This window comes from Perca flavescens, chromosome 1, assembly GCF_004354835.1.
Source record: "Perca flavescens isolate YP-PL-M2 chromosome 1, PFLA_1.0, whole genome shotgun sequence".
Classification (NCBI taxonomy): Eukaryota; Metazoa; Chordata; class Actinopteri; order Perciformes; family Percidae; genus Perca; species Perca flavescens.
In genome coordinates this window covers 39,672,247-39,687,299 of record NC_041331.1, presented here as the reverse complement: position 1 = coordinate 39,687,299, position 15,053 = coordinate 39,672,247, and the positions used below count along the sequence as shown (strand labels likewise).

General features: G+C 39.5%; 1 protein-coding gene across 1 annotated transcript; it reads right to left on the bottom strand.

Moving 5' to 3' along the window:
• Positions 1–465: 465 nt before the first annotated feature.
• Positions 466–11,804, bottom strand: ctsd (cathepsin D). The gene is made up of 9 exons (XM_028576066.1): positions 11,634–11,804; positions 7,428–7,584; positions 5,453–5,576; positions 4,727–4,845; positions 4,435–4,634; positions 2,672–2,794; positions 2,050–2,194; positions 1,276–1,374; positions 466–1,029 (listed from the first exon to the last, which is right to left on the bottom strand). Exons 1-9 carry the CDS (start codon positions 11,693–11,695, stop codon positions 868–870), a joined length of 1,191 nt encoding a protein of 396 aa, XP_028431867.1. The 5' UTR covers positions 11,696–11,804; the 3' UTR covers positions 466–867.
• Positions 11,805–15,053: the final 3,249 nt, after the last annotated feature.

The following is a 15,053-nucleotide window of genomic DNA, read 5'->3' as shown; positions in this document are numbered from 1 at the left end:
GCGGGATAGGTATGCAATTTTATACGATGAATTTGCAGGAACTCGCAAAAACTGCAGTTTGATGAAAAAGAGGGGGAAAAAAAAGTGATTCCCCCAACACCCTGCTTTTCGATGATGTTCACGTCGGGTAATTATGTCACTTCATAACGTTCCTCTGGCAACAGGGAAAAATGGCTGTAAACGCAACATTTTTCAACTTTCTGTTAAGATATATGTGATGTATGTTTGAAAATAATAAATCACGTTTTTCTGGAGGGACTGCTATATGCCTGGTTCTAGGGCAAAGATTTTGATTCTTTTGGGCATATGTGGAAGATCCAGAAATAGTGTTTATTGAACATCAAAGCATCTAAACATGTAGAAACCCAAAATACTTCTGGAAATTAGCATAATGTGGGACCTTTAAGGCAACTTTTAATGAGATAATTGTCTAAGAGAAGCTACAAACCAGTTGAGACTCGCTGCTCCTTTTAAAAACTTGTTTATTCAGGCCCATCACATCACTATACATCTCAAAGTCAGTAGTGGAGGAACAACTCTCTCCTAAAATGCAAATTAAGTTTAGTTTAAAACAAATCCCTGATTTAAAAAAAAAGTTATGATCACTTAAGATGTTCACAAAAGGGCAGTACTGTTACAATCAACTGATTCCTGATCATGTACCCCCGCCACACAACCTCACCAAATCTCCAGTCGGTTTCACACACACTGCTGGAAATCATACAAAATCTTCAGATCAGTGCATTTAGGCTCTACACAAAATCTATTGCTAAATACGGTTGGATTGCAAAGCAACAGAAAACGTGAGCAGCTCAGATTGGTTTTCGTCTCCTAAAACTTGGGATGCTCAGCTCTTGCAGGACGTGCTCACTTGGCCTTGGCAAAGCCCACCCTGTTGTTTTCCCGATCAAAGACGGTGTAGTACGGACCAATGAATACATCTCCCAGAATCCACAGGGGCCCGGCCGGGGCGGGGATGTCCAGACCCATGAAGCCGCTCAGACACATGGTCTTTCCAGCCTGACTCACCTGAATAATCACAAGCAGAAAGACCGAGTCAGAGCTGCTGAAGGCTTAGAAAATAAATCTGGGAATGTGTAATCACTTCTCAAACAAAGCAGCCTCCTCCCTGCTTCGCCAAGGGAAACAAAAGCTGCACTTGTTTAATATTCTTTTTGTTTCTTTTTTTAAATGACGCAACACAGTCAGTGTTGTAGTGGTGCTGCGGCAGCAGACTCTGTGGCCCCCTGCTGGTTAATAAACATCACGGCTCACCTTGAGGACGTACTGCTCTCCGGTCAGAGAGTAAGACTGGCCGCCCACGTTGAAGGTGATGACCGGCAGCGATGGGATCTTATCACAGCTCACCATGTACTGAAACACAACCAGAAGCCACTTATTAAATGCACTGTTTAGTTCTTAAATTCATTATTTTAACTACAAACTGACAAGAATGGAAAATAAAACGGCATTAAACAGCGTTTACATTTGATTTGACTCCACAACAGTAAAGTCAATGTACAGAGAACCCTGCCGTTACATGAATGAACTGGAAAATATGACGATACAATAAAAAAAGAAAATGAAAGTTAAACTGAAACTCAAATAACTACTTTAATGTAGACCGTGTAACTTCAACACACATTTCTAAACTTTAGGGCACGAGTTGATCAGAATTGCTGGTTTAGTACAAAATTGCTGGTTTGTCAAACCAGCAATTCAAAACTCTAGACTTTTGTGTCTTATAGTTTATTAATCACATAAGACAGAAACACAAATAGCCTATATAGAAAGAAAAAGAAATAGTGCATTTGTTGGGGGCTATTTTCAGTGGCGGATGAATCCACATTTGTTGCTCTAGGAGGTATTTGTGGCAGCAGGACGGTGTGTGCGGGATTGAGAACATTGAAGAAAATATTGAACATCAGACGTATTCTTTAAAAGCAACATGACTGCAGTGTGCCTTGTATCTTTAAAAAATAAATAAATAAAGTAATCAAAGGTTGCTTCTTGATCAGAGCGGCTGAATGAAGTGTGTGTGTGTCTCACCTCTCCCTGGATGAGTGGCGTGGCGCCGATGGCCTTCTGCAGGGCCCGGACCTCCACAGAGGGGCCGGTGATCAGAGACGTCCCGGTGTCCACGATGGCCTCGCAGCCGCTCTTACACAGACTCAGCTGGCTGCCCACGGCCATCCTGACACACACACACACACACACACACACACACACACACACACACACACACACACACACACACACACACACACACACACACACACACTTAAATGGCGAACCAGAGCACAAGGTGAAGTCTCCAAATTGCTTGTTTTGTCCGACCAACAGTCAATTTTTTTTTAAATATTGTCAAACTACAATTATATAAAAAGCAGAAAATCCTCACATTTGAAAAGATGGACACTGCAAATGTTTGAAAGAAAAAAGATAATAGACAACAATGTCACTGAAGTCAATGGACTTGGTCGACAAATCTTAACTTAATATCTTCAATCTCTTCAAAAGTGTGGGTTTCCATACTTTAGTTTGTTCCCGTGGAGTTTAAGATGCAGATTAGGATCATCCCCAGGCAGAGAAGCTACAACTGCCCGACTTGGAGAATGATGCTAACATAACGATCTGTGTGTTTGGACCGGAAAATTGGAGCACCACTCACCCGTCCATGTGGATCTGCCAGTAGGCCTGGCGAGAGATGTTGACATAGTTGAAGTCACCGGTGTAGTATTTGGGGTCTGTTCCTCCCAGCAGCAGCTCACCGCCGGGCTCAGTGTCCGGGTTCCTGACCACACAGGAGACAGGAACTTCAGGACCAACTTTTAAGGATGGCTTTAGAGTATTGTTTCAGCTCTTGCAGTATCAAGACACGCAGAGTTTGTTTTAAAATAGTTAAGGCAGCAAACAGTTGCCCATTTAAATTGCAACGTTAACATTCATTTGGAGTTGTATCGTCTGATATTTCCTTTTTATTTGTTAAACTTTCTTCACCAGCTAGTTGCAGGATTTAATGCTGGCCAGGTACTGTACAGTGGGTTTATTAGCACCTTTTTTTTGCGGCCTGCTGCTGCCGATAGTTGAGAACGCTGAAACGGCAGCCTAATGCTATGAGCTAAAAAGCACTAAAAACGCTCCTCGGAGCTGCTGTCGGGTGACATTTCTCAGTGTGACCTCTTTCAGTCAGTTCATCCAGGTAAAAAAAAATATTAGTGCAGCTTTAAATGCTAAATCTAATGAACTAAAATTATGACAGTTCTACAAATAAAGATCTATGCATGTCAACAATTTGTTCACTACCCACACTTAAAGTGCTCATATTATGCTCATTTTCAGGCTCATAATTGTATTTAGAGGTTATATCAGAATAGGTTTACATGGTTTAATAAAAAAAAAAAAAAAAAAAAAAAAAAGACCATATTTTTGTTGTACTGCACATTGCTGCCACACGTTTGTCTCTGAAGTAAAGGCTGGACTACAATAGAGCTGTTTGTGAACAGTGTTTTCTGTTGGAGATGGTAAGTCCCTTTGGGGGGGGACTTTGGGCTTTTTCACTTTGTAAACCTATAATGTGCACAAAAAATATATATATATAGCACAATAAAGGAAAGGGGAAAAAGCCAAAAAGCATAATATGAGCACTTTAAGTTTTTAAATTCATAATTTCAGAAATCTAACAATGACTGAGTGTCTATGATAAAGCGCTTTGTACATGTAATTCATTAATTATTATTATAAAAAGGGACAAGAAATGTTGTCATATGTTCTTTACGGTCACTAAATGTTATGACCACGTTTGTGAGAATGATCCATCTGCACATTATCTTTATCTACTTCTGTTATCAGAGGCCCTGCTACTGTGTACACACACACACACACACACACACACACACACACACACACACACACACACACACACACACACACACACACACACACACACACACACACACACACACACACACACACACACACACACACACACACACACACACACACACACACACACACACACACACACACACACACACACACACACACACACACACACACACACTTTGGAGGAAGGCTGTTTCTCCATATGATGGCAACACCATTTGAGTGTCCTAACCAGATATTCCATACACTGGTCAGTCCTGCCAGTGAGCAGCTGTAAAGGATTTTGTGTCTTTGGCTTTTGCAGCAGCATGTGGAGAATAATGCAGCTTTTATACGGAATATTTTCTCCCTTTTCTGCTGCAGAAACTCAGTAAAACTTAGGACAGAAGGCCATTCAACACAGCCAAACAGTACAGGACAAAAATGAAATGAAACTAGATCACAGAAAAACAAAAAAGGATCATAATGCAAAAGGTGGTGCAAACAGAAAACTATGAAGTGGAGTGATGCACTGGAGGAGGTGTTGGGCCCCCGGTTCCGTGTCCCCACCTGTTCAGGTAGAAGGAGAAGACGTTCTGCTCCACCTTCTTCTGGCTCATGATGTTGTCAAAGACCGGAGCCACCCCGTCGACGGAGATGCGAGGGTAGGCCATGCCGAGGATCCCATCGAACTTAGCTGCGATGAAGGCCACGCCGGGCTGCTTGATGGCTTCTCCGAAAAGCTGCTTATCCACCGATATGTCTCCGATCTAGAGAAACATTAAAAAAACCACAACTTCGTCACGTAAAGCTTCACTGACACTACAGTTTACTTTGATGCTAACGTGCGAGATAATCTTACCGTGCACGAGTCCTGACTGAGGTAGCCCGACAAACTGCCACTTCCATACTGGATGGCGAAGGCAGTGCCGTTCTTAACGTATGTGCTGGACTTGCCAGAATTATATTTGTGGTGAAGCACTGTGAAAAAGGAGAAGGAATGGAAAGATTATATTTAAAGCTTTAACATTTTACCTAGAAGACTATACTAGGGTTGGGTATCTTTTGTTCCCCCCTCCCTCCCCCAAATACTGGTGCTAATATCACACTTTTAAAAACGGGGCCTAAACCGATGAAGAAATGAAGCACAAAACGACAGTCGGTTTTAAAGAACAGCTCGTTTGTTGTTAAGGCCATATAGTCAAACATAAATCATGTAATAATTTTTCCCACAATGTCAAATGCTGTTAACTAAAAATAAGAACCACTAGATGGCAGAAAGTATTTTACAACAGCAGCTTGAGTTTCTGGAGCACCATTAAGTCCCGTCTGTACCATTTCTCGGACAACTCCCAACTCTAAGATCAGCTCGTCTCCTCTGTGTCTTTAGCTGCAGACTCTTGTAGGGCTCGGTGTTTGATTCCCTTCCAGTGAAATACAGACACCAGTAGACCGCTTAGCCAGCTACTAGCTAACAGCAGGCTAACGGTACCTGCTGCCAAGTGTAATGTTAACTATTGTCATGTGTAGAAATGTTTCTGTTGCATTTCGGACACCCACAGAGAGAGAGGACTACAGATGAACTTACAGCACGCGATGTCTAAGAGAGAGCAGTGAATGGAGGGAACCCACAGGTTGGAGGACCCGGTGTCAAACACCACAGTGAAGGTCTGAGGAGGGGTACCCAGGCCAATCTCACCGTAATACTGGGCCTGGACAAAAAAAAAATAAGAACATGTTTATTACAACCATGTGTGTCTTAAAATCTTGCAGAAATTTACCCATAAGAACCTGAGCTTTAAAATCCCAACAGTAAACAAATCTGAGAGAGAACACAGACTTCTGGAGCTGGTCTTATGTTTTTCGGATTACAAATATCCTTTAAAGCCGAAAGCGGGTCAACAGCAGAGAAACTGAGCAGGTCTAATGATTATAACAACAACAGCAAAGCAAAGGTCAGGCCTGACAGCTGTTGGTGTCAGCGAATGTTTTCGAAGGACGCAGGTCAAATAGTTACAGAGTCATGTCAATAAATCACTTCTAGTTTCACAGTTACAGTGTGACACAACAAATGATTACTCCACAAATTTAGAAGCTGACGCAAACATCCGTTTCATGTGACTGCGAGATTTGTCAAGTTATCCAGGCCCCTCAAAGTACTTCCTTTTTTACAGCAACACGTGATCGCTGCTTGATTTAATCGGTGCTTTGGGTTGGTTAGTGGTATCTAGCAGTTTAGACTAGTTGTCCAGATTTAACCCAATACAATGGCAGTGACATAAAACATTTTAAGAAAGAGTTCCTGATTTTGTTTTTTAAAACATTTTTCAGGAAAAGTTTAACTTGGGGGGGTGTTTTGGTAAACTCTCTCGCTGTTTCACTTCCTGCCCGGCCGTCTGAACGCCCCGCGGCTCGTGTGAAAATAGACTTGAATGGCCGAGATTGCTCGCGGCGCCTCCGGAACGCAGCGCAGACGCGCCTGGTGGAAAATACCGGTTATTGGCCAACAGAAATACTGTTATTGATGAGTGGGAATCACCAGAGGCCTCACGATATGATTTCTTCACAATACTTGTCACAATACTATTGCAATTTTAAACATGTTGCAATATTCTGCTGTATATTGCAATTTATTTACTTTTTTCCAACCAAACTTCAAAGTATGTCCCCTAAAAGGAAACTTTGTCAACATCCGTTTTATCTTAAAAGATACATTCCTCTCTTCGTTCATCTCACTTCAATTGTATAGCTGCAAACTGGGATTGTCAAGCAGACAATATATATATATATATATATATATATATATATATATAGATAGATAGATAGATAGATAGATAGATAGATATATATATCTATATATATAAAATAAAAGAATCAATACGTTGCGTCTGTGTATGTATACAGTATTGCCATGGAAATATTGCGATACTATGCTGTATCGATTTCCCCCCCCTGCCCCCACCCGTAGTAATTACTAATTAGTAGTAATTACAGGTAATTAGGGTAATTACTCATTTGACGTAAAAACCCCAAAATAGGAAACCTATTGAAGCACAATAGCTTAAAAGATAATCAGATTATTTATCCATCTAAAGCCACTCAGAGTCAAATGTTTTTCACTCTTCTCCTCTTACAATCTTAAAAGGCTGACTGATTTCATTATTGAAGATAAAAGCTGATTGCCTAACACGTTGAGAGCAAACAAACCAACTTTCTGTCAGCTGACGGGGATCAAGAAGCTTAAAGATCAACAGTGAGTCAGCTGTCACGCGCTAAACGTTCGCTCTTCTGTCACTCTCAGCTCATCACCTAAAAGCTGATATTAGCCAACACCAGAATGAATCAGCCTTTCTAAAAAAAGAATAAAAAAACTGTGTTCACAGAGGATTTTCTGGACTTGATAGGCAAAGTCTAATTTACCATTCAGCTGGGAGGATTTACAGAAACGGGCCGAGGTCACAACACAACAGGGCCTTTGTTGTGGCTCTCCCCTAGAGTGATGCAGTAGGGGAAAGGGAAGCCTTAAGAGTCCACAATTCAGTGGTTTGGAGAGTGATGCTTACGTCAAGGTAGTTCTTCAGGGTTTCTGGAGTGGGTCCATTACTGGACGGGAAGCCAAAGTTGTACTTAAGGGAGTGCTTGTGGGCCAGAAGCTCCTCGGCTCTTCTCCCCGAGTCTGTCAGCTCACGTCTGATGGAACGGAATTTCTTTAAAGGAATTCTGAACGATAAGAAACAGGAAGAAAAACTGTTATTTCACAGGCTCTGAATGTTAGTTTTGGGGAGGGGGGTTGAAGAATATAACCAAGCACAAAGAAGGGCTACTCGGTTATGGAAATAAAAATCACAATTATTTTGGTCACTATTGAAATCACGATTACTTAACATGATTACCAATTGACTTTTGGAAAGATGTTGCATTTATTGAACTTAAAAAAAACCAAAAGAACAGTGAAACCGTTAAACACTGAAAACACCCTGAACTGTGAAATATCCCTTAATACTTTTCCCGTTGAACCTTTTGAATTCCCCTTAAAATATATTCAAATGTTTGAACAGTATTAAATAAACACAAAATAAGTACACATTCACAATCTTTTGAAAACAAGTGATAAAATACAAAAAAAAAGAGAACACTGTATGAGAAATTTGGGTCATTCAGAACTAGGTTTGGCCGGTAATACGGTATACCACGGTATCAGTTTCAATACCGTCATTAAAATATAGGAGACAAGGATTAAATATTAACTATAATGTATGTAATTATGTGTGGTTGTCATCACGTGACAGTGTGGAGGAGAAAGGAGTTTTTTTGTAAGTTGTTGTTATGTTATTATTGTTCCAGTATTAGTGTTTGGTATTCAATTTCTGAACGGTGCACAAGCCAACAGTTTGGTGACGGCGTCTGAGCCTTACGTCATCATTTTTAATTAGTCACGGTAATACCGAATACCGCGATAAAATAGGGAGAAGATTTGACGGTATCAGAATTTGGATACCGCCCAACCCTATTCAGAACACAAGACAAAATAGGAGTTTACTTGCCAACTGCAATGTGCAAAATTATTGTTTTTATCAATTACAATTGCTCATTAGAAGCCGAAATCGCGATCAAAATTCAATTAATTGCACAGCACTAGTACAAATTAAGTTTGATTGTCAGGCTACTTCATTTATGAAATACACAGACACCACTGGTGGCCTTGCAGATAAGATTTCACCCACATACTTCCACCTTATCTGCACAAAGACATCAGTGCTGCAATATATTGCAAGTCTTATGCATACTGCAGCAATGCCTGTGACCACAACATGTCCCCATTAAGTGAACATGTTCCACTCAGTGGCCATAGGTAGACCAAGCTAAAACTAATCCAGTCTAAAACAACAGTAAATCCTCCCTTGATGAAGATTAAAATGTTCAGTTTGTGTTGAAAGAGACAGGTTTTCCTATTATGTTGCGCACCCAGTTTATATCAATAAAGGGTAGGCTAAAGAAACCTGTCTGTTTGAAGTAAATAGTGTTCCAACAGCAACGCAAATGATTGTACAGTTGCATCAACACGTCTCTAAAAACAACAAACAACACAACACAACCTGAACATTATAACCCTTCATTTAAAAGCCTGTATGTTCCCGGTATATTCATTTATATTGTTAAAAGCTTTACTGGCTAAATTACCGCGGTACATATCCAGTTTACACACATTTCTCCAGTAGTTATAACACTAGATCAGATACAAGTCTACTCATGATCGCAACAGAGCTGGGCAAAATATGCCTTTTTCCTCCCACGCCCCGCAAACTTGGAATGAGCTGCAGGGCATACTTCACTAGAAATCTTCAACCTCTCGATAGGTCTGAGTCATTGTTTTTTACAGAACAACGTTTTTGCTTTTAACAGGTGCCATTATATGCCATGATTCTTCTGTTTTGGCAGGTTTTGTTTTGTGATGTTATCAGTCTTCCTCGTATATGAAACTCTATTTTGCTGCCCATATTTACCAGCACTCCCTAGCAGAAGAAATATTGTATCTCAATGGGACATTTCTGCTTAAATAAAGGATAAATGAACAGAAAATAAATAGGGATGATTTATTGTACATATTGAGGGGGGGTTCTGACACAACTTCAGCTACTTTCAAGGTGCATGGAGAGGGGGTAAAAAAGTCAAAACTCCAGCAACACTTGTAGCATATAGAACAACTTTAATGTAAGACCGACGCATTTCGGCTTGTGGCCTTCATCAGGTTCAGCTGGACTGTTGTATTGCACTGCATTAGCTTTACCTTCCTGCCTAATAAACTCAATCTATATCCCAACTCCATCCAATTTTAATGAGCTCATGAAGAGTCAAATAACTGCATTCGGCTTTGTCATTCCCCCCTGAAGAAATTAAATATTAAAACGAAGAACAATCCTTCTGTTAAAGCTATAGTGCGTAGTTTCTGTCTCCCCCATGAAGAATTCTAAGTAATGACAACAAAACTGTCGGCGCGTCCACATGATACAAGCCTTCCGTGATCACCCACCCCCACACGGTTGCTAGTAGCCAAGGAGGATACGGAGGATTAAAAAAAACATGAGGGACTCTTCAGAAGAGGTCAATATCTTCACTCAAGTTTCTGCGCGGGAAAGTCACCAGACGCCACAATCTTCTGAACATAGTCCTACTGAGAAATCCAGAGAGAGCTGTGTGGAGCTGATAGTCTTAATTAGATTTGTAGCAACTCATTTGGCAATGGCTTGAATGTAACGGACGTTCATTAATATCAAAAAGTTACGCACTAAAGCAAACAGTTAAAGCCTGTCTGGCTCGATTAAGTTTCCTTTAAGCACTTTAAATGTAATTTTTAAATATTTTGGTTTATTAGACTTGGTGAATTTAAGGACAGTCTCAAATATTTTCTTCAGATTATAAGTTTTCATTATATTTGCACTTCTGTGAAATGTATTTAATTTGTGCTGCGGGGCATCTTGTTTATTTTCTTAATAAGCATGGGCAGCTAGGCTAAATGTAGCCATTAATACATATCGCAATAAAAAAAAAACAATCGGCACCCATGTATCGCGAAAGAATCAAATCGGGACAAAAGCACATCGTTCCAGCTCTTCTAATTACAGTATAAGAGAAACTTATTGGATAGACGTTGAGATACTTGTACTTCTATTTCAGGGTATTTTATACTACTACATTTCAGAGGCAAATGTACTTTTGACTCCTTTACATTTATTTCAATACAAGTAGCCTATTAGTTACTTCTTGGATTAAGACTTTACTTACAAAACACATGGACCAGTTTTATAAAATATAAACACATTGTTAGATTGAGTACATTTTGTTGCCAATATTTCTCACTTTTGCTTAGTAGAATTTTGAATGCAGAATTTACATGTGATGGAGTATTTTAATACTACTTTTACTGAAGTAAATGAGCTGAATACTTCCTCCACTGCTTGGTTCTTCTCCTTCTGGAAACCAGACTCTTAGGTCCCATGGATGAAAGTAACGGAGTACAATTTTGAGATACTTTCACAATATTGCACTATTATGCTACTTGCACATGGATTACTTCAAATTTAATATTATACATATTTTATTTTGGTATCTATATACATAGACACACACACACACACACAATGTAGGTTGTCCATTATATTCCATTATTGTATTTACATCATTTTAAGTATATTGTTTTGTAGTTGTTCTGGAACTTTTATCTTTGCTATCTTATTTATTATTTCTAGTATATTTTCTTGTTTTTTCTGTATGCGCTTGTAACTTGCTGCTTATAACAGAGTAATTTCCCAATTTGGGATTAACATCTATCTATCTATCTATCTATCTATCTATCTATCTATCTATCGCCAAAAACAAATTTAAAAAAATAAAAAGAGATGCACCCCCAGTAAGATGAATTGGTATGGGCCTACAGGGAAGTGATGGGATCACAGGATCAGCTGTCCTCGCTGGAACAGACGATTACAAAGAAACAGAGGAGATAAAAGCTAGCTAGCGTTAGCGATATATATATATATATATATATATATATATGCTATGGAGCTAAAGTCGCTGTTAGCAAACACACTCCTCCTCTAACTTACGTGACTTTGTAGATATTGCAGGTTTAAAATGTGCAACCAGACCGTGTTCAGTTACAAAGCGTTAGGTAACGTTGTGTTACGTGCACGCTAGCTAGCATTAGTTCACATAAATGGTGTTGACTTCGCTCATAAAACAACATTTGTATTCATATTTAATATTCTTACCGGACCAGTGCGTCGTTGGTCAGGGCTAACGCCGCGAACACAAACAGGAGTAAAACCTTCATTGTAAAAAGCGGAGGAGAGTCACAACAATGACGGAGCAGTTTAGTTTGGAGGTCCTGGTCCAGACTGTTGTCGACTAACTGCTGCAGACTGTAATCAGCTGACTGGAGGCTCACGTGAGGCCGAACCTACAATCACGTCACTTCCGGTGGTTGTTGGGCTGATGTCTTTCTCTATCACTCTGGGCTGACCGTTAACTCTCTGTGAGCAAGCTGCTTTTACATTTACAGTAACAGCTACACTGGGTATTTATTGCATTGAAGATATCCTTAATTCAATTCTTCCTAGTCATAAAGAACATTTCAGATATCCACAGTGGCATTCTTGGAAAAATAAAAACAAGGTTATCAATATGTGTGTGGATATCTGCAATTGCATCGTTTCTAGTCATAACTCTAGGCCTACTTTTAGATATTTGATATTGCATATTTACTATTTACAATGGCAATTTTGGTAATTCATAATTACATGTGTAGCTTCAAGTCAAAATGTATTCTAGATATAGGCTGTTCAAAATGACATTAAGTACATACATATAGTCAAATGTGTTTCCATTTTGGACATCTGAAATCAAAATTATGAATAGTAACCCTAGTGACAAATGGATTGTAGATAGCCTCTGTGAAATTGAAGTTCTTCCTGTAAGAATTATATGTCAGATATCCAGAATGTTTATTGTAGATAGGAATAACGTAATGTAATGTTCTTCCTGGTTGAAAGAAGGGTTGTCGGTCGGCTTCCAGGAGCTCCTGGCTTTCACCACTCAACGTCATAGGTCTTTGAGTTGAAGAGCCATTCTCTCCCAGGTCAAAGTTCTCTCTTTGTTCCCTTGTCGTCGTTACTGTAACATCTTGTTTTTTTTTCGGGGGTGGGGTTGTTAGCCCCACGCCCAACCCCCAACCTGGAGGCCCAGTGTGCTGTTTTTCGTCATGCCTCTCCTCTGGAAACTGCCCGAACCTGCCGGAGGGGTTAAACCCCCTGCCGGTATAGCCTCCAGAATCCTAGGGCCACACAAGCCTCCCCACCTCAACAAGGTAACAGCATGAGGGGAGGAATGTTATTGTGGATATCTTTAAATCCCATTGTGACTAGTGAGAGTATAATCGACATGGACAAATGCTATTATGGATTGGCTATGTAAATGTAATTACAGAGAGGAGTGTGGTTTGAATAAATGTTAAAACAGCTAAAAGATGTAATCCTTGACCAGCCGTTCAAAGCATTTCATTACCACAGAGATTAATGCCACTGGGCATCATCATGTGTTTTGTGTGCAAAAATCTTAATTTGTAAAGTAGCTAAAGGTGTCAGATAAATGTTGTAGATTAGCAGTAGAAGGTGGCATGAAAAGAAAAGACTCAAGTGAAGTACAAGTACCTCAAACGTTTACTCAAATAGGCCTAGAGTACTTGAGTACATGTAGCTTATTCAATTACATATTCCATCACTGGTGCTTTCTCAAATATATTTTTCATCAAATTTATAATTTTTCTGCCTAGAACGTCTTCCACCAGGTGAAATGTTCGGTGGAGAAGTTACGTTTTCACAATGTACTCTGCAGCGTATTGTGTTAATTAGATCATGTCTGTCACTTAGCATACAGGAGAAGGCTCTTTGTCACACGGCAGGAAGAAACCTTTGCAGACTAGAACAAATAATGTTATTCCTGTAGCTTGAAAAGAATTGACATGGTAGGATCTTGTCACCAGAAATAACCCTTAAAACACATGGATTTGGAAATAACGCCTTCTTTTGGGCGACGACGGACCAATAGAGAGAGTTTTTATTTATAAGGAACCGCCCACAACTTCAAGATAATATATTTGTGAAACTGAGAAATGTTTGGGACGGTAAAATGTGAACCCACAAGGGAGAAGCATCTTTTCAGTCCGCTGCAGCGTTAAAACTTTTTTTTGTCATTTCGTTATTTACAGTTTTTCTTGATTGCTTTGACCTGCTTAAACAAACTGGGATTCACTCGGTTTTCATCATCACTGTCTCAGCAGAGCAGAAAACACCTCTTGCAAACGTGTTAACCCTTTCTCATTGGATTGACACATTTCCCCCACCCTTTTGCAGAACAGTTAACATGGATGTCATTCAAGCAGTCCAAACTCAGTTGTTTTAGCTATGGTAACCAAACAGAAACCATCGGTTCCTAAGTATTACAAACTACCTACATCAGTATTTAATCACTGAAGCACCTGTTTGACACTCCTTCACACAAATCTTCAATTAGCAATCAGTGTGCAGGGTTATGGTCCGTTCTTTTTGTCCACCGAAGTTGATTTAAGAGTTGTTTTCCGGCGTTACGAACCGGAAGTTGCAAAAAGAACGCCACTGAGGTCATATATACGACTCGTCAAGTCGTCTGAACTCAGAGGACCCCGAGTTCACTTTCAAAGATGGCTACGTCGTGCATCACACGTAGTAAACATTGTGGTTTTCTACAATTTTAAGCACTTTTGTCTTTGTTGTAACCAAATGAAGAAGTCGTACACATAGTGCTGTATACTGCTACCTATAGACGTGTCTCTACAGTCTTATTAGGAGTTAAACATAGTGCTGTATACTGCTACCTATAGACATGTCTCTACAGTCTTATTAGGAGTTAAACATAGTGCTGTATACTGCTACCTATAGACATGTCTCTACAGTCTTATTAGGAGTTAAACATAGTGCTGTATACTGCTACCTATAGACATGTCTCTACAGTCTTATTAGGAGTTAAACATAGTGCTGTATACTGCTACCTATACACATGTCTCTACAGTCTTATTAGGAGTTAAACATAGTGCTGTATACTGCTACCTATAGGCATGTCTCTACAGTCTTATTAGGAGTTAAACATAGTGCTGTATACTGCTACCTATAGACATGTCTCTACAGTCTTATTAGGAGTTAAACATAGTGCTGTATACTGCTACCTATAGGCATGTCTCTACAGTCTTATTAGGAGTTAAACATAGTGCTGTATACTGCTACCTATAGACATGTCTCTACAGTCTTATTAGGAGTTAAACATAGTGCTGTATACTGCTACCTATAGACATGTCTCTACAGTCTTATTAGGAGTTAAACATAGTGCTGTATACTGCTACCTATACACATGTCTCTACAGTCTTATTAGGAGTTAAACATAGTGCTGTATACTGCTACCTATAGGCATGTCTCTACAGTCTTATTAGGAGTTAAACATAGTGCTGTATACTGCTACCTATAGGCATGTGTAACCAAGGTTAAAAATCTATATTAAGAGCTAAGTTTATATTAAAAAGTCAATTCATTAAGTATGTTATTAATGTTAAAGATTAAAAACATATTTGTCTAAAAAGCAATTCAACTGAGAGAGAAAATAAA